Source organism: Podarcis melisellensis, assembly GCF_964234715.1.
Source record: "Podarcis melisellensis genome assembly, chromosome: 17".
Classification (NCBI taxonomy): Eukaryota; Metazoa; Chordata; class Lepidosauria; order Squamata; family Lacertidae; genus Podarcis; species Podarcis melisellensis.
Genome location: NC_138534.1, coordinates 18533185 through 18556920, shown reverse-complemented (window position 1 = coordinate 18556920; position 23736 = coordinate 18533185). Strand labels below are relative to the sequence as shown.

Here is a 23736-nt window from a genome sequence, read left to right as displayed (position 1 = left end):
TGGGCTGCTGCTGTCCTCAGCCGGTCCGTAGATCAGTAGCAGAGCAGGCAGAAGGTTGGGAATACTTATTATTCCCAGCATTTCCAGGCACGCCCGGGAATGTCCTCTGCCAGAGCCACAGACTGACTGGTTGTAGACATTATTACTGAGTTAGATGGACGGCCCAGTGATCAAACTTGCTTTAGGGCAATTTCCCAGGTCCCTGTGCCTTTGCACAGCCCTAGCCTAGCAAACCCCTTCATGGATCACTGCCTTGCTGTGGCGAAGGGGCTTGACTCAGAGAAGCTATGAGCTATGCCATGCAGGGCCACCCAAGATGGACAGGTCATAGTGGAGAGTTTTGACCAAACGTGATCCACCTGGAGCAGGAACCGGCAAGCCACTCCAGTATCCCTGCCAAGAAAACTCCATGGACAAAGACAACGAAGACAGGAGTGCCTGGCGTGCTCTGGTCCATGGGGTCACGAAGAGTCGGACACGACTAAACAACAACAACAAAGCCTAGCATAAAGCCCTCTAAGAAATGGTGCCAATTCATAAATGTCTCTTCCTTCCCAGCCTCAGCTGGGGAATTGCAGGTCACAACCAAGGTCCTAATTCACCCATTTAAGGTTAGATTAGAAGCTGGCTTTTCATTTGAGTTCAAAGTGGGGAGTGCAAACAGCAAAATTCAAAACAAAAAAAATTCCTTCCAGTAGCACCTTAAAGACCAACTAAGTTAGTTCTTGGTATGAGCTTTCGTGTGCATGCACACTTCTAGTGTGGTTTTTTGTTTTGACTATGGCAGACCAACACGGCTACCTATCTGTAGCAAAATTCAAGTTTTCTTTGTCTGACTTGTACAATACAGTTTTTTTATTGGCTGCTTGATATTTCTTTATTTGTTACCTATAGTTTATACCACTTAAGGTGTATCCCATTCTATTGGCGATTTGACTGCAGTTCCATCAGCTGCTACTCCCTGATGGAAAACTAACTTCCAATGAGGGGTTACTGGCATATTAGGAATCCCATTGTATGATCTTGAACTGCTTTTTGCCTATCTGTGCAGCTAATTTCCTTGTTTTAAGGTAGGATGCAGAAGATTAGGAAATTAAGCAACCCATTAGAGCTGTCAGAATGATAAAGGATAGCACACGAATTTGCTGGTTCCCAATATTGCCCTTGAAGATGGCAGAGAGAAGACAAACAGAGAATGTTATGAATACAGTGGTACCTCAGGTTAAGTACTTAATTCGTTACAGAGGTCTATTCTTAACCTGAAACTGTTCTTAACCTGAAGCACCACTTTAGCTAATGGGGCCTCCTGCTGCTGCCGCGCTGCCAGAGCACGATTTCTGTTCTCATCCTGAAGCAAAGTTCTTAACCCAAGGTACTATTTCTGGGTTAACGGAGTCTGTAACCTGAAGCGTATGTAACCCGAAGCGTATGTAACCCGAGGTACCACTGTACAGGTGGTGACTATTTTAGGCATGTTCAATCGCCACACAGGTCCTTTTTGACCCGGAAGAACGCAGAATGGGAGTGGGGCAGGGCGTGATGGGGCAGGGGGCGCTTATATGCTCTCTAATAATGCATGTGGGGTGCCGGAAACAGAACCCCCGCCTGAAATGGCTGCCCCTTGCCGGATCATTGGTCCATTTAGCTCAGCATGGGATTGGGGAGCTTTTTTTTGAGCCTATTTGTGTTTCACCCCCAAGGCCTGAGACTCTCCTCTACTTGTTGACACAGTCTAAGAACACTTCTCCAGGATTTCTGATGGGAATCTTTCCCAAGTCTTCCCGGAGATGCTGAGAATTGAACATGGTGCCTTCTCTATGCACAGCAGACGCCCTGCTGCTTGGCTCCCCAGCGCTGTAGAGATGCACAGAATAACCGCTGCTGGTGTCAAAAACCTGCCCAGATTTGTGATATGTTTAAAGGAGCGACTTGTGACTTTAACTGCTTCCATTGTTTTACAGAAAGAGATGACAGCCCGGATGTGTCATTGAAGAACCACTGTTGAATGAACAAAAAACACAATTTCCTGCTAACTAAAGAAGACCTAGAGGACACACCAGCCCTCAGAGGGAAAACTTGCCTCCTTTAATCCTTAAAAAGCAGGAACCGTCAGGGACAGAAGTTTATTGCTTTCACAGACACCTTCCCACAGTTGTGTATGCTCTTAACCCTAAAAATGCTGCTCAGTACCTCCTTGGAATGATGTGGATGACTTGGAAAGAAAGGACAAAATGACTCTTTTTTCCGTATTCCCTGAATTGAGTGAGGAGGAACTCGTCAGACTACAATTCGATTCCGTCCACCTTCCTGCTCTTAAAGCTTTACTGCAAGTTTGGTCTCTCGGTGTACTTTCAAAACCAACTATTGTTAAACTGTGGTTATAAATACATTGTTGTCGGGTACAGTACATGTTAAAGACCTCAGCAGAGTATCTGTCAGCCTGCTTTTTGCCTAAAAGGGGGGAAAGAGATGGTGTGCATTACACACACACACACACACACACACACACACACCAGAAACTGAGATTGATACTTTAGGCATCAATCTTTGTTATCCAGAGCTCAGGTAGGGAAGTGGCCAATTGCCTAGTGGAACAGACAAACTGTTTTTTTCCACTTGAAACTGTCATGCCTTAGAAAGGTGGCGACTTTCAAAACACCATGAGTTGTGTGTGTGCTTCTTGCCTGTGCTACATACAGCTCTCTAGGATTGATACCTACAGACCTTAACTCAGTCCTGAAACCACTTGCAATGATCACCACAGTCCTGAGATCCCAGATAAAAACTGTGGGGGCTCTCTCTCTACTTTCCCCTGGCAACAGGCTCACTCAAACCGGGAAAAGAAATGCCAAATCTTACACACACACACACACACACACACACACACACACGTTGTTTTCCAGCTCATGTTAGTGAGTAGCAATGGCAGTTTCTGGAAGGAGGCCATAGAGAATGCTCTGATGCATGAGATTCATACAGTGGTACCTCGGAAGTTGAGTGGAATCCGTTCTGGAAGTCCGTTCGACTTCCAAAACGTTTGGAATCCAAGGCGCGGCTTCTGATTGGCAGCAGGAAGCTACTGCAGCCAATTGGAAGCCGCGCCGGATGTTCGGGTTCCAAAGAACATTCGCAAACCGGAACACTCACTTCCGGAACGTTGGACTTGCAAGGCCTTCGGGATTCAAGGTACAACTGTAATACATTTCAGAATTTGGAAGGCACAGTTTGTGTGTCCACGCAGAGTCCACTAAGGAAACAAAAAAAGCAGGTATGGGGAACCTGTGGCCCTCTAAAAGGTATTGGACTACAATTGCCAACATCCTTGACTATTGGCCATGCTGGCTGGAGCTGATGGGATTTGTAGTCCAACATATGGAGTGCCACAAATTCCTGTTCCTGACTTAGGGAGAATTATTATTGTTGCTGTTATTTAAAAAAAGGAAGGCAGTGACAACTTCTGAGTGACAGAAAGAGAGAGATAATATGAGTCATAAAGAATTCCAATTTGTTAGCCCTATAAGCGTCACCCAGCTGCACCATGTTTATTGAAATCAGTGACTTGTAGGGCATTTTCAGAGAGCTGGCTTGCGCACGCCCATCTCTGAACTGCAATTATAGTGATTCAGTGAGAGCTACACTATGAGAGCATAGTACATGTCGTGATCACCTATGCAGCTTTCTAGATCTTCTTTTACCTTACTCAAGATGACCTGGCAAATGCTTCGAAATGCCACTGTGCCTCAATTATTTTTCTACTGAAACGTTTGTTTTCTTTCTTGACACTTCACTTACCAGGAAATTGGTGGTTGGTGTGAGTGTGATACTGGTTTCAGTGTTGAGTGGGGGAAAGGAGACCTTTGTTTAAGGAAATGATAAAAGTAGCATGGCTTTAAGGCGCCATCCCAGTGCTTGTTAAAAAGCGATGCACTTTGTATGAGCAAGAGATCTGTAGTTGATAAGTTGCATGTGTGGCTGACTGGAGTGGTTATGTACATGACTTGTTCTTCCGATTGCTGTCCTTCATTCCTAATTTTATCCCTTCTCGTAATATGAAAAACAAACTCCTTGTTGAATGTTGCAAGAATAATGATTGAATGTTGCAAGAATAACGATTAAGATGATGATGTTAGACTCATTCCATTTTGTCTGGTGTCTGATAAAATACCCTCACTCCAAAGCTTAGTAAACAGATGAATTGTCACCTAGTCTTAGCCAGTGAAATTGATATTGGTGACATCAGCAAACAGCCAAGAGATATCCACGGCTAAGCCTATTAACCAGTGTTTACTGACACAGTTTTAGAGACGCAATTTAGAAAACGAAAGGAGTACTGTAGAATTCGCCATGTGCCTTCTGTGGAATTTAGTCCAGTCTTTGATCATATAAATAGCTTTGGAATTTATTTGTCCTTTGACTAACTGGTAATTCTTTGACTTTTTGAAAATCAATAATTTGGAAACTAATCCCACAGGAGGCGAAGATTTAAAAATATTGATGGGACGAGGCAGCATGTATTAACCTTGCAGAATAATGTGCATCGAAAGATGTTGGGAATCTGCACGAAGTTATTTTTGATATGCACATGTTTTTGTTCCCATATGGTCTGAATACCAACTTTTACAGTTAACACAAAAATGTGAAGTTTTGAATCACAATATCAGTGTAATTTTTTTTCTATTTAAAGATGAAGGTTTATAATATGCAGAAGTGCTACAGGAATGGATTTGTGATGTCACAAGGGCAAATCTCGTCACTGTTAGGTAGAGGTGGTTTCTACCGCAAACTGGTAAGAACCAGTTTCCCCTAACCTCAGTCCTGACAAGAACATTGTACATTTAAACACAACACAGTGAATGAGCTATCCCACTTCTACGACTCAGGATTTAAGTGGTAAAGATTACTGTTTCCATTTAAAAAACAACAACACTTTACTGGTTTAACTTTCTGCTATTTCAAGAATTTTCAAACCTAAGCCAGGATCAGAGCAAGCTGACAACGTCCATATGTTAAGCAATGTTTTGGATACTCAACTTCCTGAACCTACCGCCCATGGCACCATGCCAGCAGATGGCACATTTATGTTTTGAGGACGAAATTATTTGTGTCTGTCTCTTTAAATAACCTGGCCTTTATAATTTATTTTAACATGTAATCCCAGGGGAATTAAATAACAGGGACCTGATTGGGTTGATTGGAACCACTCTGGGTAAGATTTTGGAAGAGCGTTGAGGCAACAGGACAGCTTTAATACAATTTGGTGAAGCACTCTTGTCTCATTGCACAGAGTTGCTTTGTAAGGAATGAAGCGGCCAAATTCTAAGCCACTACTCTGGGTGGGTGGGGTCGACTGTTGCTCTCCATGGTTCATAGTGGTAGAAGATGTACTGGAAGCTCAGCTTTTCAAAAGTAGTCCATAGAAACGAGGGTTCAAAGCCTGCAAACTGGCTAGAGATCCCTGTTGAATTTTACAACGGTTAATGTCCCAGGATACAAGATAAAGCTGATGGGAGTTTATCAGAGAGGCCCTGGGGTCCCTGTTCACATATTGCCGTATTTTTCACTCTATAAGATGCACCAGACCACAAGACGCACCTAGTTTTTGGAGGAGGAAAACAAGAAAAAAAATATTCTGAATCTCGGAAGCCAGAACAGCAAGAGGGATCGCTACGCAGTGAAGGCAGCAACCCCTCTTGCTGTTCTGGCTTCTGGGATAGCTGTGCAGCCTGCATTCCCTCTATAAGACGCACACACATTTCCCCTTACTTTTTAGGACGGAAAAAGTGAGTCTTATAGAGCAAAAAATATGGCAATCTATAGAAGGTAACAATGCTGCTAAGTCTGGATCTTAAGCAGCTCACCCTGATGATGATAAACTATTTTTGGGAGCATTCTATTTTACGGACAGTGAAAGGTGAGTACAAATTCTTTGCAGCTGCCTTTCCCTAAACTGGTCCCCTCCAGATATATTGGTCTACAGCTCCTAGTAACGTGGCCAGTGATCAGGAATCATGGGAGTTGTAGGCCAAAACATCTGGTGGCCACTATGAACTGATTTTCTCCTTCTGAAGTTTTGAATAAAACATGGCTGGCCTGAAATTTCAACAGTTTATTAAACACAGGCATAGAAACGCCATCTGTCATGCATTCCCAACTCTGTTTTGAGAACCCAGCAAAAGCCAGATATTAGAAACTGATAAATAATGCTGCTTCTTTTTGACTGTTCAGATGTTTGAAGTGGGTATAGTTTTATGTCGGAACAGTTTCCCAAGGAGCACAGGTAATGTGTCTTACCTGGTCTGTGATGGTATGTGGAAGTTTCCCCTCCACTAATTTAGACAAAGACTATGGTTTGTTTTGTAGTGTTTTTAGGGTTAACGTCTTTCAGCAAGTAATTGGTTAGATTACATCGTTCTTTTTCCGCCCCATCAACCGATCAAATTCTACCACTGTGGGCTTTAGCAGTGTCAAAGTCAATGCGTTTGCAGAATATTTTAGTTATGTGTGTGATTAAATTAAGAGTTCAACTGTATGATGAGACCAATGCTGTCAATGAAATAAAATGAGTTTTACAAAACGATATCAAGTTGCATCAATCATAAGTCATGCTTTTAAACTACTGAAATATCACACAAAAAGCAGCACAACCCAACAGGTGTTCTGCATCTGCATCATAGAGCGAGATGAGCCCACAACCCCACAGTCATCCGCAACTGGACCTAATGATCAGTGGTACCATTACCTTTTTACTTTAATTAAAAATGTTGAAAAAGTTTTGGAGTCAGACATTTTTCTTGGAATCTGCTTGCCCTGATTTATGTCTTGAACAGCCCAGCAGTAAAAAGAGTAGTTTAGATCCAAGACGTCGTATTTAGATTAATTAAAACCAATGTGGCTTAAGTTATGAGTAACTTAAGTCTCATTGTTCCAGTGGGCTTACTGTGCATATGACTTAAGTCTGGATCTAACCCAGCTAGCTAGATTCATTCATGCTGTGAGCAAAATGATGAGTCTCCTCATCTGTTGCAGTACTTTTCAGACTGGTCCAAGAAACTCAGGAGCTTATCAAAAGAAAGTACCAGCAATGGAGCGCAAGGAGTTTGAAAGCATTTAATCTGCCATTACTCACGTTCCCTAGCAGGACACTGCAGCAAGGGAGTTATGGATATATGATTCCATGTGCGATGAGTAACAACTGACCTAGCGTCAACCAGTCTCTCTGGCCCCCGTGTGAACAGAGCATATCCTAGAACGCACATTCAGACCCTAAAATCAGGGTTAAGCCACAAGTTACCTCCATTGTAAGATACTGCTGCATGTTCTCTCCATGTCTTAGAAGGACATCTGACCTGAACAGGCATATTATTGCATAGATTGGTTGGAGAGCCAATGCGGTTCGTGTTGGACGAGGTTCAAATCCCCAAGAAACTCAGCCAGGAAGCCTCACTGAGCCAGTCATTGTCTGAGCCCAGCTTGCCTCACAGAGTTGTTGTGGGGATGAAATGGGGAGGAGGGAATCATACCCAACACCTAATAATAATAATAATAATAATAATAATAATAATAATAATAATTTATTTATACCCCGCCCATCTGGCTGGGCTTCCCCAGCCACTCTGGGCGGCTTCCAAAAAAATATTAATATACTGTATTACATTAAACATTAAAAGCTTCCCTAAGCAGGGCTGCCTTCAGATGTCTTCTAAAAGTCTGGTAGTTGTTCTCTTTGGCATCTGGTGGGAGGGCGTTCCACAGGGCGGGCGCCACTACCGAGAAGGCCCTCTGCCTGGTTCCCTGTAACTTGGCTTCTCGCAGTGAGGGAATCGCCAGAAGGCCTTCGGCACTGGACCTCAGTGTCCGGGTAGAACGATGGGGGTGGAGACGCTCCTTCAGATATACTGGACTGAGGCCATTTAGGGCTTTAAAGGTCACCACCACCACTTAAAAAAATAAAAATGGGAGCTTCTAGGAGCATCTTACCAGCATCAGCGTAGTAAGCTAATCATGGCTTGCACTTCTGTTATGGAAGTCTGAGCTTCCCCAACTTAAATGACGCTAATATCATTTCCTAACTTAAATGACGCTAATATAATAGTTAAACTACCACTGAAGTTCCTCAGATGTTTTGCCCAAGGAGAAGCCTCCAGTGTCGAAGATGGGAGCAACAAAACAGTTTTGCTGATTTTCTCCACCCTCTGCTACCCAAGTTTTTATGTGCATATTATTCCCACCAAATAAATTAAGATATTGTGCATTCTAAGATGCTTAATGGAATCAGATGGATTGTGGACCACTTAACATAATTGGAAATTAGGATAAGATGCCTACAGAACCTTAATCCTTCTAGCCAAGTACTAATATATATTGCACACACCATGAGCACACCACAGTAGACAGACTTCACTTCTCTCGGCAACTTTAAAAAAAAAACACAATACAGAACACAGAATCATCGATCATTTCAGCTTGGAAAAGACTTAACTTGCTGACCTGGCTATGCAAGAGAGAGGAAGTGACCCACCTGTTTGCCTACAGATAATCTCTGTCATTGCTGCCATCGCTTTCGGTATCTACTGCATTTTAAATGGGGTTTCCTTTGGTGCCTTCAACTGGTGGTACATTGTGGGCATTTGCTGCATTGTGGCTGGTGCCTTTGCCACCTTCCGCATCTATGAGGTCTGCATCTCGGTGTCGCGCACAGAGGCATCCCCAGAACTCAGCCTGCATCCCTAAACAAGAAAGTTCCAGGAGATGGATGCGATCCAGAAAGGTTGCACCGCCGCATAAGAAGTCCTTTCTGTAGGATGTTAGTAACTGCATGATGCCTCTGCCCAAGGAAGAAGAGGAGGAATTTGGATTTGATATCCCACTTTATCACTACCTGAAGGAGTCTCAAAGCGGCTAACATTCTCCTTTCCCTTCCTCCCCCACAACAAACACTCTGTGAGGTGAGTGGGGCTGAGAGACTTCAGAGAAGTGTGACTAGCCCAAGGTCACCCAGCAGCTGCATGTGGAGGAGCGGGGAATCAAACTTGGTTCACCAGATTACGAGTCCACCACTCTGAACCACTACACCACACCGGCTCTCAAAGGAGCAAGATATTGGTGGCTGAACTTTAGACTGTATAGCGAAGGGGAAATACTTTTTTATTCGCTGCATTCCAGGATATAGCTAAAGGCACAGAACGTGTAACAGGTAATATTTTTAGCTCCAGACCAAAGAAAGCAAGAGGGACAAATAGTTCCAGCTTCCTTTTGCATCATTCCAGTGCAGCTCAGCCAGCTCCTTTGGTTACATTGCCTGCCTCTCCTCCTCCCTATAGTATTCTCACAACTACCCTAGCCCAAGGTTACCCAGTTACATAGCTGTCAATTTTCAGATTTGAAAATAAGGGATCAGCAGCCTCACCTGTCCCGGGGACAGTCTATGGGATATCTAACAATCCGGGATAGCAGCGGAAAATGGCGCTGGAATAAGGGAATTTCCCGCAAAAAAAGAGGGAAGGTTAACAGCTATGCCCAGTTATTTGATGGGGATTTGAACCCTGGTCTCCCCAGTCCTTGTCTGACACTAACCATGATACTGCACAGGTTGGCTTACAATAATATTCTGTTTCTATCCTTGGGCTGAGGCAGAGCTGGGCTAACTAATGTGGTACAGGGTGGCTGTTTGGCTTCTCCTTCTCTCCCCCCCCCCAAGTCCCTTGTTCTTTTCTTCCCAGCCAAGCTGGCATCCTTCAGCAGCCGCTGCTGGGCAAGGACTGGATCTGAAGCAACCCTCAGCAATAGGTCTGCCTTGTGCAGAAAAATGGTGGGCTGGACATTTATAGCCGGGCGTACAAATTACTTTTGCTTTAGGTTTAAGAAGTGTAGTTTTCCTGCCTTCACTTTCCCCCAATCCCTGTAACATTTTATTTTATAGATAGGGAGATTGCTCTCTTGTATTTGCCCCTGCACTCTACCCCATGGTGGTAGTCTGGGTGGTGGTGGTGTTTAAAGCGGGGTTTGCTAAACAAATGTCAGTCAATGCCTTCTTAGCCAAGTGCTTCAGTGTGCCAAATGTTTCTCTTTTTCCTTTCTTCCTCTCCTTCTTTGCATTTTAAAAACTATCTCAGTACCTCACAGTCATTCATTCTTCCCTTTTCTCCCATTAAGTTATCTGAGCATTTCCACTCTTTTCTAATCCTGTCGTGCCTAATTTCCACACAATTCTCTCTCTTTTCTGGCCTTTCCAAAAAAAAGTTGATTTAAATATACTTTTTTGACCCAGACCTTGCTTTTCCTTCTTGGCCTCTTTTTCCTGTTTCCCACTCACTATTTCTACCCCACACCCTAAATCATTTTGTTTCCCTTCCCCCTTCATTTTTCACTTTTCTCCTTTCCTTGCCCCTATGCCTCTTTGTATACACCTGTTTCCTCATCCTGTTCCTCCCCTCCCTGCCCACTTCTCTGAAAGGCTTTATTTTGACTAGGATTTCCCAAAGCACAGCTCTAGAACACATTTAAATGCTTGGGATCAGCTCTGGAAATGGGTAACAGTATTAAAAAGAAGAGTAGCTGTGAGCATATGCAGAATCCTTTATCTTATCACAAGCAGCAGACAAACACTGGAAGGAAGAAAATATTACTGTTGTTGTTATTGTTGTTATTTGCATTTATTCATCACTTAGTACAAAAATGTCTCAGAGCAATACAATTATTAAAGCATAAATGGTAACAAAAAATCAAGCGTACCGATAAGCTAAAATAACAATTGACTGAAAGCGCTCATCCTTCAGTAACATATGGACCAATTCTACCCTACCCTAGTAAAAGATGAATAGCAATACATACTTGGATTATCACCCAATTCAGAGCCAAATGCCTGGATGAACAGAAGCAATTATTTCCAAGGAAGCTTGAGCCATTAGACTTTTGACAACACTGCCTATGGTCAGAGTTGAACCTCAGGCCACCCTAGGCTTCTCTGGCCCCCAGAAGACTTCCTGGCTTCAGCCACACACCCTCACCTCAAACCACACCCTTCATAAGCCTTACTTTATTCTGTCCTTCAGGGATTTTGCTTGTACACTTAAGCTGCGCATGTGCTGTACATTTACAGTACGTTTGATGCACATCCCCGTCTCCCAAGAATTCAGGGTAGTTTGGAAATTGATCCAAGTTAGATGTGTTTGTTTTAACTCTGCAAAATGCCCAGTCTTCCATTCTTCTCCAGCTGGTTCATTGTGAGGTTAAAGGGCATGGTGATGTCATAATAAGATACTACAGCATGCAACATGAATGATTCCAGCAGGGAAAGAGTGAGAGTCACCCAGAAGAATGATTTGAGACGTTGGACAGTTTCCCTTATGAATCTGCTACTGTTCATCTTTTCATCATCATTAATATTTGCAGGAGCTACTAAAGGTATGATCTCTTTGAAAGCTATATGCCTCTTCTAAGAACATGATGTTTATTGTACACTACTATTGTGCTGCAAAACCACAAACAACGGCCGGCCGGGGGGGGGGGGGGGAGGAAATGAAAGTGACAATAATCAGACAATAATCACTGTATGGTGTCACTCAGAACCTCTCTTCAGCTGGACTCTTCTGTTCTCTATTATATTTGGTGTACTTTGTTGACTATTTTAAGCTCCTGCCCCTTTAATTTCTGACACCACTCTACTGGCAACAAAATTCAGTGATTTGGGGTGTGTTGGTGGCTGGATACCTTGTCTTCCTGTCCACAGCTATTATTTGCCTTTTGTCTCCATCTGTAGTCATGTTAAGAATATGAGAAGAACCCTGGTGGATCTGACCATAGCTCCATATAGGCCAGGTATGCCTTCAACCTTTACAGACCCAGGACCCACATTTAACCCAAACTTGCATTTGGGGACCCACTTCTTAAATCTTTTAAGCATATATTTGCATGGTGGTAGTGCTCCTATTGCAGCTCACCTTGGATCAGTCTGCAACCCACCGGTTCAGGACCAGGATGTAGGCCAGCAAATCCACTTCTCACAGTGACCACCCTGATTCCTTTAGAAAGCCCACATGTGAGACCATGAAGGCAGTTGCCCTTCCCTGCTATCATTCCTCAGCCACTGAGATTCATTGGTATATCTAAATCTGGAGGTTCCATGTAGCCATAATGGACTGAATCTAGCACAGAAGTTGGTCCAATGGTTTCCGTGGCCTCAAGCAGACCTCTGATGGATTAATACTCATAAACTAAGGGTAATCCATTTGAAACATATAAACCTGTTCTATAATTATCTTAGAGCCGGGCTGGAGAAATCTTTGGCTCCCCAGATGGTGCTGTACTACAACTCCCACTTACCCCCATGTGAGTTGGAGCTGATGGGAGTTGTCACTTGGCAACTCCTGGAGGGCCAAAGGTTCCCAACCCCACTCTTAAGAGTAAAGGTAAAGGTAAAGGTACCCCTGCCCGTACGGGCCAGTCTTGATAGACTCTGGGGTTGTGCGCCCATCTCACTTAAGAGGCCAGGGGCCAGCGCTGTCCGGAGACACTTCCGGGTCACGTGGCCAGCGTGACAAAGCTGCATCTGGCGAGCCAGAGCCGCACACGGAGCCGCCATTTACCTTCCCGCTGGTAAGCGGTCCCTATTTATCTACTTGCACCCGGAGGTGCTTTCGAACTGCTAGGTTGGCAGGCGCTGGGACCGAGCAGCGGGAGCGCACCCCGCCGCAGGGATTCGAACCACCGACCTTTGGATCGGCAAGTCCTAGGCGCTGAGGCTTTAACCCACAGCGCCACCTGCGTCCCACTCTTAAGAGTATTGGTCTTCAATTGCTGGGTTGGGACCCACTGCCAGAGCATGGCCTGATCTAAGGCATGGGTTGCAACGCTAGCACTAACAAACCTACAAGTATATGGTATAACATTAAGAAATGGGTCCTCGAATGCATGTTTGGGTTAAAGGTAGATCCAAGGTCTGGAAAAACTGAAGACTACTGTCTCAGAGTATTGTTTAAAGGCCTGATGTTGGGTCTGGATGAAGAATTCATAGCAGGCTTCTGCTCTTTCAACCATAATTGAATAAAGTGATTTTTAAAAAATGTATCTCATTTATCTAGAGAATCATAAAGTTATTATTCGGATAAATCATGAGAAGAAAGCGAACGAGGAGGAGGAGGCAGGAAGTACAAAGCACATCATCATACACCCTGCTGTACATAAGATTTCTATAATGGAAGGTAAACTTTTTTATTATTCTTTATTATAAATAAAAAGAATTATAAGGCAAAAGACCAACAACTTTTACAGCCTCAGAGGACCAGAGTTACTAAAACATCTGATCAACACTTATGTAACAAAAAATACCCCACTGTCACCTTATGAAAATGTTTATACAGCAAACCAGTTTGATATGCAGATATTAAGGGACGAATGGAATAACGTATTAGAGATGTCAATCTCAACCAAGCAAAGGGAAACTGTGCTAAGTTCTATAACAAGGGTGTTTCTGGACCTTAGACTAAGATGCATACAAAAAAATTATATTTTGAATTTACTGGAGTTAGGAAAGGGCTATCTAAGCTGCTGGAGATGATAATGCTTCTTTAAAACTTATGTTCATACAATGTCCCACATTGGTATATTTTTGGGAGAGGGTAGCAGAAATGATTAATGCAACTGTACGGAAAAACATTAAATTTGCAGAGGAAAATATCCTTTTGAATTATATTCCCAGTACTTGGAATCTAACTAAGGGGCAGTATGGAAAAAAGACTAGTATTGATGAACTGGAAGGAAAAAAATGTGGCTCTCTTCAACAAATGGATAGAAGATATGTATAAATTCACAGCGCATGAACAAGTTGCAAGGGATAAAGTCAATGTATAACAGTGTCTCCAGCTCCTCTAGACAGTTCAGAAGGATGTCATGGTCAATGGTATCAAAGGCCACTGAGAGATCCAGCAGAACTAGGAAACAGCTAGTTCTGGAAAATGGCAGACCTCCATTTTCATATGGAGTAGGCAGTGGTAACAGATGCTCCATCTGGTCTTCAGTGTAGCTCCCAATCAAAAGAACCCCTCTTTCTTACTTCAAGTGTTTGCTTCTGCATGCTACTCAGCCATGAGCAACAAAACTCTACACTTGTGTACCAATGAATAATAATGGCACCGTTTTAATTACAACAAGGCTCCAGCTGTTCATTCTCCTTGATCTATGTCTTTCATGGCTTATGTTGGAATTTCCACAGCCAAACTATACAATAAGGAGAGTACTGCCAAAGTCATAGTTCTTCTTCTTCACACTGGGAAGAGGGCTATGTCTGCACTTAGAAAACGAAGAACCACAGTAAGCCTGCAAATTATGTGGGGTTTATGTTCTGGGGATCATGCCTAAAGCCAAAATTGCATATAGTCAAAATGCACTGGGTTCAGCGGCAGGTGGGATTGCCAAAGGCATTTTTCCTGGAACCCCAGGAAAGTTGTGGGCTTACTGTATGTACATAACAAAACAATGGACAAAGAAAGCGGTGGGTGCATTAAAATATATTGCATACTTCTGCAACTTTGTTACAGAAGTATGGGATAATGAAGAAGTTGACAAACATCCATCCAGAGGTGTCTTTTTCTATTGAGTAGCAGGTAAGGACATAGTTCAGCAGTACTTAAAACTGAAATTTGTGTGTGAACCCACATTATGTATGTGCATTTTGTATTGCCCATATCTAGGACTGGGGAAAACCATGTAATTTTTCATGGAGCCATCACTGGGTTTTCAGGAATTGGTACTACTGCTGAAAAATGTTGGCAATGTATTTGTTGGGTCTGGGCCACTTTATTCTTCCCTGCTAGTATGCGAGAGAAACAAAACAACACCTGTGGCTTAGCTTTATGTCTGAGCTGGGAACTGTGGTCTGTTTTGCCTCAAACAAACTACAATCTGTAGCTGATATTAATTCTTAGATTACTGATCATTCATCAGTAAAAGAAAGCATAATCCCCAGTTAAGACATAATACTAAGTCAGTTCATTAACTAGAAACAAAAGGATTGCTTATTTTTAAGTGATTGCTTAATTTTAATTGAATTGCACAGTTCTCAACTTTACTATAGGGCCACAGAATCATGAAGATGTTGGATTACAAGATAATGAAGATGTTGACAAAAGTCTATCCATTGATCACCTTTTCCATCCAATACCACGTAAGAACAGTTAGCGGTGATGAAACCTGGAAATCCCATGTGGTCCAACCTTACATATCATATTTGCATGTCATGATAAACCATAGTTACTGGTTTGCACAAAAAGTGCATTTTCATGGCCCATATTTACACTTTCAAGGAGCCATCACTAGATTTTCAGGAACCAATTTAAATTCTGAAGAGTTGATAGTGACCTCATTTGCATGTCACAGTAAAAGCATGGATAATGAAAACTGTGGTTTACTGTGAACACATAGTTCTGGGCTGCTTTGCTTTTTTTATACCAAGTGGACACAGAACCCATAGACTGCGCACTGTCTTGTCACGCAGCGGGAGGGGGGTGGAGCAAAGCCAAAATTTGACAACATGCAGCCTTCCCAAAGCTGGGTAAGTGAGGCACTGGGTTTGGGGAGGGAGGTGTGAGCCTCTGGCAGGGTCCTATAGCCCTTCTATCTCCTTCCCAAAGCTGGGAAAGTGCTAACTGGCTTTTAGAAAGGAGGTCGGAGGACTCTGGGACCCTGTCAGGGCTCTCACAGCTCCTTCCCAAGGCCCAGTGCCTCACTTACCTGACTCTAGGGCTGCTGTGGGCTGCACATTCCAAATTTATATATATAGGGTGGGTAGGCTTAACCCCTTCCTGTCTGGAATCTCCACCTGCAGTGAGAGAGTGGCATATTAACCCTTTCCTGCCCTGAGGGGAGAGGTTTAACTCTTCCCATAGCAGTCTTTTTTTTTTCTCTTAGAGGGAAAAGCATGGAGGAGGGGCCCATTCAGTTACTGCCCTTTCTTCCCACCTACCCTCTACAACTGCAATCTAGAAATAGAGACCACTTACCTTTATGAATCAACTGGGGATTTGTTTTGTTTTGTTTCAGACAAACCACAATCTCAGACAAACAAGTTTGGATTACTGATTGTGATTTGTTTGAGCAAAACAAACCATGGTCCCAAGTTTGGACATAGTACAAAGCCATTAACTACCCCATGACCTATGTTCATAAGAAATTAGTGAACAAGGAATCTGATTTATTTTTTTAACCAAATCACATATTTCTTAACTTTTATTATAGTACCACCAAAGAATGAAGATGTTTATAAAAATCAACCAGAAGATGTCCTTTTTCATCCGGTACCAGGTAAGGGCACAGTTAGCTGTGGAGAAACTTCCCTGTGATCCAACCGTACAAATAATTTTTCAGAGGCCATATCTACTTAGGTCTCACTATTGTTCAGTTACCAAAGCTACCAGAACACCTAGGCCTAATTTCTGATGCTTGCTATGTATTATTTATTTGGGGTACGGGCAACCCCCCATTTATGTGCATTCGATATGTGTGCGACCACACATCACATCCAGTGTTTGAAACTCCCATTGTTCTAGGCGCATTTTGCAACAGGGAATTTTCTAAGTGCGAGCAGTTTCTGAGCTTTGGGCACAGTCCTGTGCCTAAGATTTCAGATTACAACTGCAGAGTGGAAGGAGGACCTTTTTCTTTCTCCCAACTTCCAGCTATTCTCTGAAGATTGGAGAAGAGAGCCTCTTAAGAACATTAGGGGGTGGGCAGGGGAAGGACTAGACCATGTGAAAAACGAACATAATATTTCAGCTGCAGTTCATTCATTTTCAGCTTTGTATTCTTGCTATAAAAAAGCACACCTAGACATTCCATTGTCTAGGTGTGCTTTTTTATAGCAAGAATACAAATACACCTAGACATTCCATTGTTGCGCCCATAACCTAAGTTTATGGTGCCATTCAGCTCCTAGCTTTCATATCTCAGTTTCTAACACTTATCACATTAAAGTCTGGAAGTGATCTAAAAAGTCACAAAAGGGGGCAGAATGGGGTGGAGGTGGAATGGGGTGTTTGCAGGCTTTTTCAATGGTGTTTCAAATATACGTGATTTTATTTAAGCATGTGGTGCCTTGGAACTTAACCCTCACATAAATGAAGGGTTGCCTGTATATACTTTGCCCCCATGCCCCCTTTGGGAAGATTCCTGTGGATTTTCAGGAATCAGTAAAAAGAGTTGACACATTTGCATGTCATTATAAACCATAGTTAAAGGTTAGCTGTGAATTACTGACCAATTTGTTTGAAGAAAGAAACCATGATCCCTGGCTTGGACATAATGGACAGTCCATTAGCTTTGCTTGAACTATGTACATAAGAAGTATTGCACAAATTAAATGTTTGTTTTTAATTGAATTGCATTCTTAACTTTTATTACAGGACGAAAGTTTAATGAAGATTTTGACAGAAGTCCAGTAAAAGATCTCTTTTTCCAACCGGTACCAAGTAAGGACACAATTTAGCAGGGGTGAAACCTGAAATTGCCGTATGATCTTCAGAACAAAAAGCTAAATTGATAGTAAACAACGTGGTGACAGAGGAGTTCAAAATTGAAAAAGGGACACGACAGGGGTGCCCTCTATCTCCTCTGTTGTTTATTTCAGTCCTGGAGGTGCTATTGAACATGATTAGAAATGACCGGTTGACACAGGGAATTGTGGTCGGAGAGAAACAATATAAACTGAAAGCATTTGCAGATGACTTGGTATTAACATTACAGGAGCCAGCCCCTAGTACTAAAAGAGCGTTAGAATTAATTTCTGATTTTGGCCGGGTGGCGGGATTCAAGCTGAATAAACAAAAAACTAAAGTTTTAGCAAAAAATTTGACAACTATTGAAATAGAGGAGTTCAGAAAAGAAACAGAACTAAATGTGGTTAAAAAAGTAAAGTACTTAGGGGTGCACTTGACCTCCAAAAATTTGAATTTGTTTAAGGACAACTACGAGAAATGTTGGTCAGAGATCAAAAGAGACTTGGAAACATGGTCAAGACTGAAACTTTCCTTGTTGGGTAGAATAGCTGCTATAAAGATGAATGTATTGCCGAAAATGCTATTTTTGTTTCAGGCCCTCCAGATCGTGGACAAGGTGGAATGTTTTGGAAAATGGCAGAGGGATATTTCTAAATTTGTCTGGCAGGGCAAAAAGCCCCGAATAAAGTTTAAAATACTAACTGATGCGAAAGAAAGAGGGGGGTTTGCCCTGCCGGACTTGAAGCTATATTATGAATCTGCAGCCCTCTGCTGGTTGAAGGATTGGATTTTGTTGGAGAACACCGATGTCCTCGACCTGGAGGGATTTGACAATGCTTTTGGGTGGCATGCATATTTGTGGTACGACAAGGTTAAAGTTCATAGATTGTTCAAAAACCATATTGTCAGAAGGGCAATTTTCATGGTCTGGTCAAAATATAAAGACTTATTAGAGAGTAAAACTCCGAGGTGGCTCTCACCGATGGAGGCCAAAGCACGTAAAAGACTCAATATGGAGGCCCATTGGCCTAAATATTGGGAAATAATTGAAAAAATTGGAGATAATTGGAGGTTGCAGAGTATGGAAAAGTTAAAAAACAAGGTGCGAGATTGGTTACATTATGCTCAAATCCAGGAAGTTTTTAAAGCGGACAAAAAAGTGGGTTTCCAGGAGGAAAAATCGAAATTAGAGACAGAGTTGCTTGAGCCAAAATCTAAGTTAATTTCGAGAATGTACAACTTGCTGCTTAAATGGAATACACAGGATGAGATTGTTAAATCCTCCATGATAAAGTGGGCGCAGGATTTGGGGCACAACATTATGTTTGAAGACTGGGAAAGGTTATGGAACACCGGAATGAAATTTACGGCATGTAGTGCCCTGAAGGAAAATATTATGAAAATGATATACCGGTGGTACATGACCCCAGTCAAGCTTGCAAAGATATATCACCTGTCTGATAACAAATGTTGGAAATGTAAAGAGGAGGAAGGGACATTTTTACACCTCTGGTGGACCTGCCCGAAGGTGAAGGCCTTCTGGGAGATGATACATAATGAACTAAAAAAGGTGCTCAGATTTACCTTACCCAAGAAACCGGAGGCCTTCCTCCTGGGCATGGTAGACCAGAGGGTGGCTAAGAAAGATAGAATTTTCTTTATGTACGCTACTACAGCAGCAAGGATCTTGATGGCAAAACACTGGAAGACACAAAATCTACCCACATTGGAAGAATGGCAGACGCAGCTGATGGACTATATGGAACTGGCTGAAATGACTGGCAGAATTCGAGACTCGGGAGAAGAAAAAACGGAGGAAGTTTGGGAAAAGTTTAAGGACTATTTGAAAAAGCATTATAAGTTGTATGAATGTTAAAAAATGCTCCTTTTTAGGAATTTATAGCTTCAGTATCGGTAAATTTTTGAATTGGAAAATAAGGCACAACAAGACAGAAGTGGTGTAATGAAATAATTTTATTGTGTTGAAACTAAAAATCAATGGATTTGGATTGAAATGTCTAGAGACCAGATATCACGATAAAATGGAAGATATATTATTATGTTTAAAATAAGTTAACAAATTGCTGAGGTTTTGGATTTACAGAGAACGCAGTGCTCGGAAGATGGGGGGAGTCCACTAGATCTATGGAAACATGTATTTGGAACTTGGATTTTGTATATTATAAACTTAATAAAAATTATATTAAAAAAAAATAAATACACAAATAATAATAATAATAATAAAAAATTGCCGTATGATCTTACCTTACATAACATTTGCACAAGAGATGAACATTTTGTATTGCCTATATTTAGAGCTGAAAAATAGTTAATTTTTCAAGGATCCAGCCTTGACTTAGCTTTATTTCTGGCCTAGAGATTGTGGTATGTTTTGCCTTAAACAAACTATGAGCTGTAGCCACTGCTGCTGCTTCTTTTAGTGATAATGATTTGTTAAAGCAAAAGAACCCATTCCTACATCAAACATGATGCTAAACCAGATCAGCACATTCACAGTTAAACATCAACTATGGATTACTTGCAGGGGTCACCAGCCTGTGACCCGCAGTGGTGTGTCACTGAGCAGGTGCCCCAGACTGAGTTTTCAATTACAAAAAAAAAAGGCCTCAAGTTCTCCTAGAAAGAAAGATAAGGGGCAAATTGTGCAGGTACCTTCTAAATGATTTCTGTGAAATGAGAGTGGTGTGGTTATCTTATATATTTCCCTCAGTACTGTACAGTGGAACCTTGGTTGTTGAATGTAATCCGTTCTGGAAGACCGTTCGACTTCTGAAATGTTTGACAACTGAGGCGCAATTGCCGGTCGGCAAAATCCATTGAAAAAATGGAGAAACGAGCCTCAGAAGCTGTTCGACTTCTGAGGCGTGTTTGAAAAAGGAAGTATTCACTTCCAGGTTGTTGGCATTCAAAAACCAAAGCATTCAGCTTCCGAAGCATTTGACGACTGAGGTTCCACTGTATTGAGGAACGCTCTCTGTTGTTACTAGACAACAACAGCATCAGTGAGTGTGTGTATAATCTCCAAAATTAGGAACCATTAAGACATAGCTGACGTCCCATAGTATGTGCATAAAGTTGTTGGGAGTGATTGTCTCTCTAATTTTATTAAGCCATGCCCCCTTCATGGCAGTCATTTTGTGACTGGTAGGTACTCTAACACTCTCTCAAAGTTCAAAATCTGCCTGCTAGTCAAAAAATGTTAGTGACACCTGGTAGACTGTGACATGTAAACTGGGTTACTTTTTCAAATCCCTGGGAATTTTCTATCCAGAGGATCAGGTATCTAGGATTCCTGCAGCCCTGCCCATATATTTTCAACATGTGCTGTTAAGATCTCTCAGTTAAACCAAGAATACACTTCTCTCTATGCATCTGTGCACCAAGTCCAAATAGCAAATGCATGCACAAAAGTGTTTTTGGATTGCTCCCCCATAGTGGAATACCCATTGCCTGGAGAACCACTATAAGCTAAATCTTTCAGGATTTTTTTTCCAGTCTGGGCTGGCTTCAGAAAATCTACAGTATAACAACAAAGGCAACAATGGCAACAACTGCCGATAAAACAGTGACCTATACAAAGATGTACAATAAGCAGTTTTCAACATATATTTATATAATTATATTCAGAGCTTGATCATAATAACTTACTTATATAGTGAATAATTGGTTTCCATTCATTTGTTCACTCATTGCTATGCCGATGAATCTGTTGATACTTGTAATTCAGTTAATTTAACAACAACAAAATGCTTGGTCCCACATCTTTTTCTCCCCCCCCACCCCATCATTTAGCAAAAAAAATGCTTGATAAAGTTAAAATGTATGGTTTTAATTCTTGCTGATCACACATTGACTTCTTTTCATACAGAATTTGGTAAGCAATTTAGTGGATTTAAAGGTAAACAGCTGTTTCCATTTGATTAATTTTAAACAATTGCCCTGCCTTAAGTTTCAGACAATGCAGAGGTTGAGAAGCGCATACAACTTGTCTCCAAAGAAGAAGAAAGACCACGACCCCGGGAACAGATACTGTTGGCTGTATCCTCAGCAACTCTGTGTGTTTTAATATTGCTTACAATGCTTTGTGGTATGACTATATACCAATGTAGCAAAAGAATTAGGTAAGTCTTCCTATCACACAAATGATGAATTCTGACGATCCATCTGTATATTCTGTATTAATAGTCAACACATTATCTAAATGTAGTTCCTTGTGTAGCCAAAATGGCATCATCCACAAAAGGCATGAGTAGGCTTGGGGGAATTCAAAGGTTTAGAGAAGTATTTTTAAAAAACCCCCACAAAAAAACCTAATTTGAAGTAGAAGAGGCAAAACAACTCAGTCAAGACAGAACATGCTCAGTGGGCGCAGAACAGTGGCTAACTGCTATAGGGGCAGGGGAGGAAGAGCAATGGAATGGAGTATCCCGGAAGGCGGAATACATGATTAACTGACTCAAATCTTGGAATGGGAACACTCCATCTTGCAACTTTATACTTACAGGTCCTATATGTTCTTGCTCTGATATTAAAGGGGGGCAGGGCCCTGCCACTAGGGGCAAAAAGCTGCCTGTCCCTTTTTAACATACATTTTTCGCATCTCCCCTAATATGCCTGCATACTGCCATCTCCACATGGAAGTGGCTTGGTAAAGCAACTGTTTGTCAGATGACCATGCAGGTTGCAGGCAAATGTTCTGCATTGTAGAGAAACCTACATAGGAAATGCTGTGCATGGGAGTGTCTTCCACGTGGGAAGGTATTTCGAGTGACACAGCCCTGAGATCCTTAGAAACAGCAGACACAAAATCAACACCCTCTTTGCATTCCAGTTTCACAGAGCTCTCATTTACTTCTTCTGAAAATCAAGCACTATTTGGGCCATCCTTTTTCCATCCCTATCCATCCGAATCTGCAATGTCTAGAACAGAGAGCTTGATATGGAACGAGTCCGGACCAAGATCAGTAGGACGGAGCCCCTCGGTGGCTAAACCCTCAAGGATGCTAACATTTGATCCTGTTGTACACTCAGTAGATGAGGTGTCATCCTTTTCTGATGAATCAGCCCGCACTCTAGAGTCAATCAGGCTTAGAGAGACAGAACCATCTGAAATAGTGGCACCCTCTCAAGCCCCATCAACTGAAGCACCACCTCCAAGTGCACCAGCAGCAGCACCGCCACCAAATGAGCCAGCACCACCACCACCACCTCCACCAAGTGAGCCAGCAGCAGCACCACCACCACCTCCACCAAGCGAGCCTGGAGCTGCACCACCACCACCACCTGGTGGCCCAGCAGCACCACCTCCACCAAGCGAGCCAGGAGCTGCTCCCCCACCCCCACCTGGTGGCCCAGCAGCACCACCTCCACCTCCACCAAGCGAACCTGGAGCTGCACCCCCACCCCCACCTGGTGGCCCAGCAGCACCACCTCCACCAAGCGAGCCGGGAGCTGCTCCGCCACCCCCACCTAGTGGCCCAGAAGCACCACCAGCACCGCCGCCACCACCACCACCACAAGGTTAAATCCTGATGTTGACGATGATTTTTGAAAAAGGAAAGAAATCTGGATTACTAACTTCACAGTTGGCTGCTCCGTACAAAATTCAGAGAGAGAGAAATATTGAGATTCTGAAGTGAGGAGAAAACCAACAAGGAAGTTGGGACTACAGGGGTCTGAAGGCGTGCTGGAACAGTATTGATAGCTGAGCTTAGTGAGAAAAAAGTGGTGTAAGAAAGTACGTACTCCCAAGAGACATTGGAATAGTTTCATATTATGATGTGGGAAAATAAATAAAGCTTTGAATCACTAGCCATGGCAAAAGCCACATAAGGTTATGTTACATAAATAAATTTTCTGTACAATAAATCAACTATATGAATGAACTCTCGTCTCCCCTACATTAAGATGTAGAGTTGATGGCTATTTTCAGCCAGACTAATGCAGAAGTCACTAAATATGGTGGTGAGGACAGTCAGCTAGGTCCCCTTGCTGGTGTTAACTGATCCTGGGAATAAAACAGGTTTCTGTGGGGTTTGGGAGTAATACGGTATGGAGCTATAGGAAACCTCTTTCCATGCATCCTGAAATTTATGAAATCAGCTAGGCATTCTTTCCTGAAAGACAGCATTAGTATGGGGTCTCCCCTATGTGGAGTTCATAACTTTTCTACTGGGCTTGTTCAGCAACCTAACCTACAAAAAATTAACTACTGAAGCTTTTTCTGACA

The 23736-nt window shown here is 42.5% G+C and overlaps 2 protein-coding genes across 4 annotated transcripts in view; both read left to right on the top strand.

Moving 5' to 3' along the window:
- The window catches only part of MOB3B (MOB kinase activator 3B), a 96780-nt gene extending 90203 nt beyond the window's left edge, over window positions 1-6577 (top strand). For all 3 annotated transcript variants that reach the window (XM_081894876.1, XM_081894878.1, XM_081894877.1), the window contains exon 4: window positions 1962-6577. In XM_081894876.1, the coding sequence (XP_081751002.1) occupies window positions 1962-1991 (30 nt within the window). In that variant the 3' untranslated portion in view covers window positions 1992-6577. The remainder of the gene's footprint in view (window positions 1-1961) is intronic.
- A 4632-nt stretch (window positions 6578-11209) lies between these two features.
- On the top strand, window positions 11210-23392 carry LOC309359995 (uncharacterized protein). The gene is made up of 7 exons (XM_081894485.1): window positions 11210-11403; window positions 13080-13199; window positions 15071-15160; window positions 16231-16296; window positions 17394-17459; window positions 21457-21628; window positions 22339-23392. The coding sequence occupies exons 1-7, from the start codon at window positions 11274-11276 to the stop codon at window positions 23030-23032; spliced, it is 1338 nt and encodes a 445-aa protein (XP_081750611.1). The 5' UTR covers window positions 11210-11273; the 3' UTR covers window positions 23033-23392.
- Window positions 23393-23736: the final 344 nt, after the last annotated feature.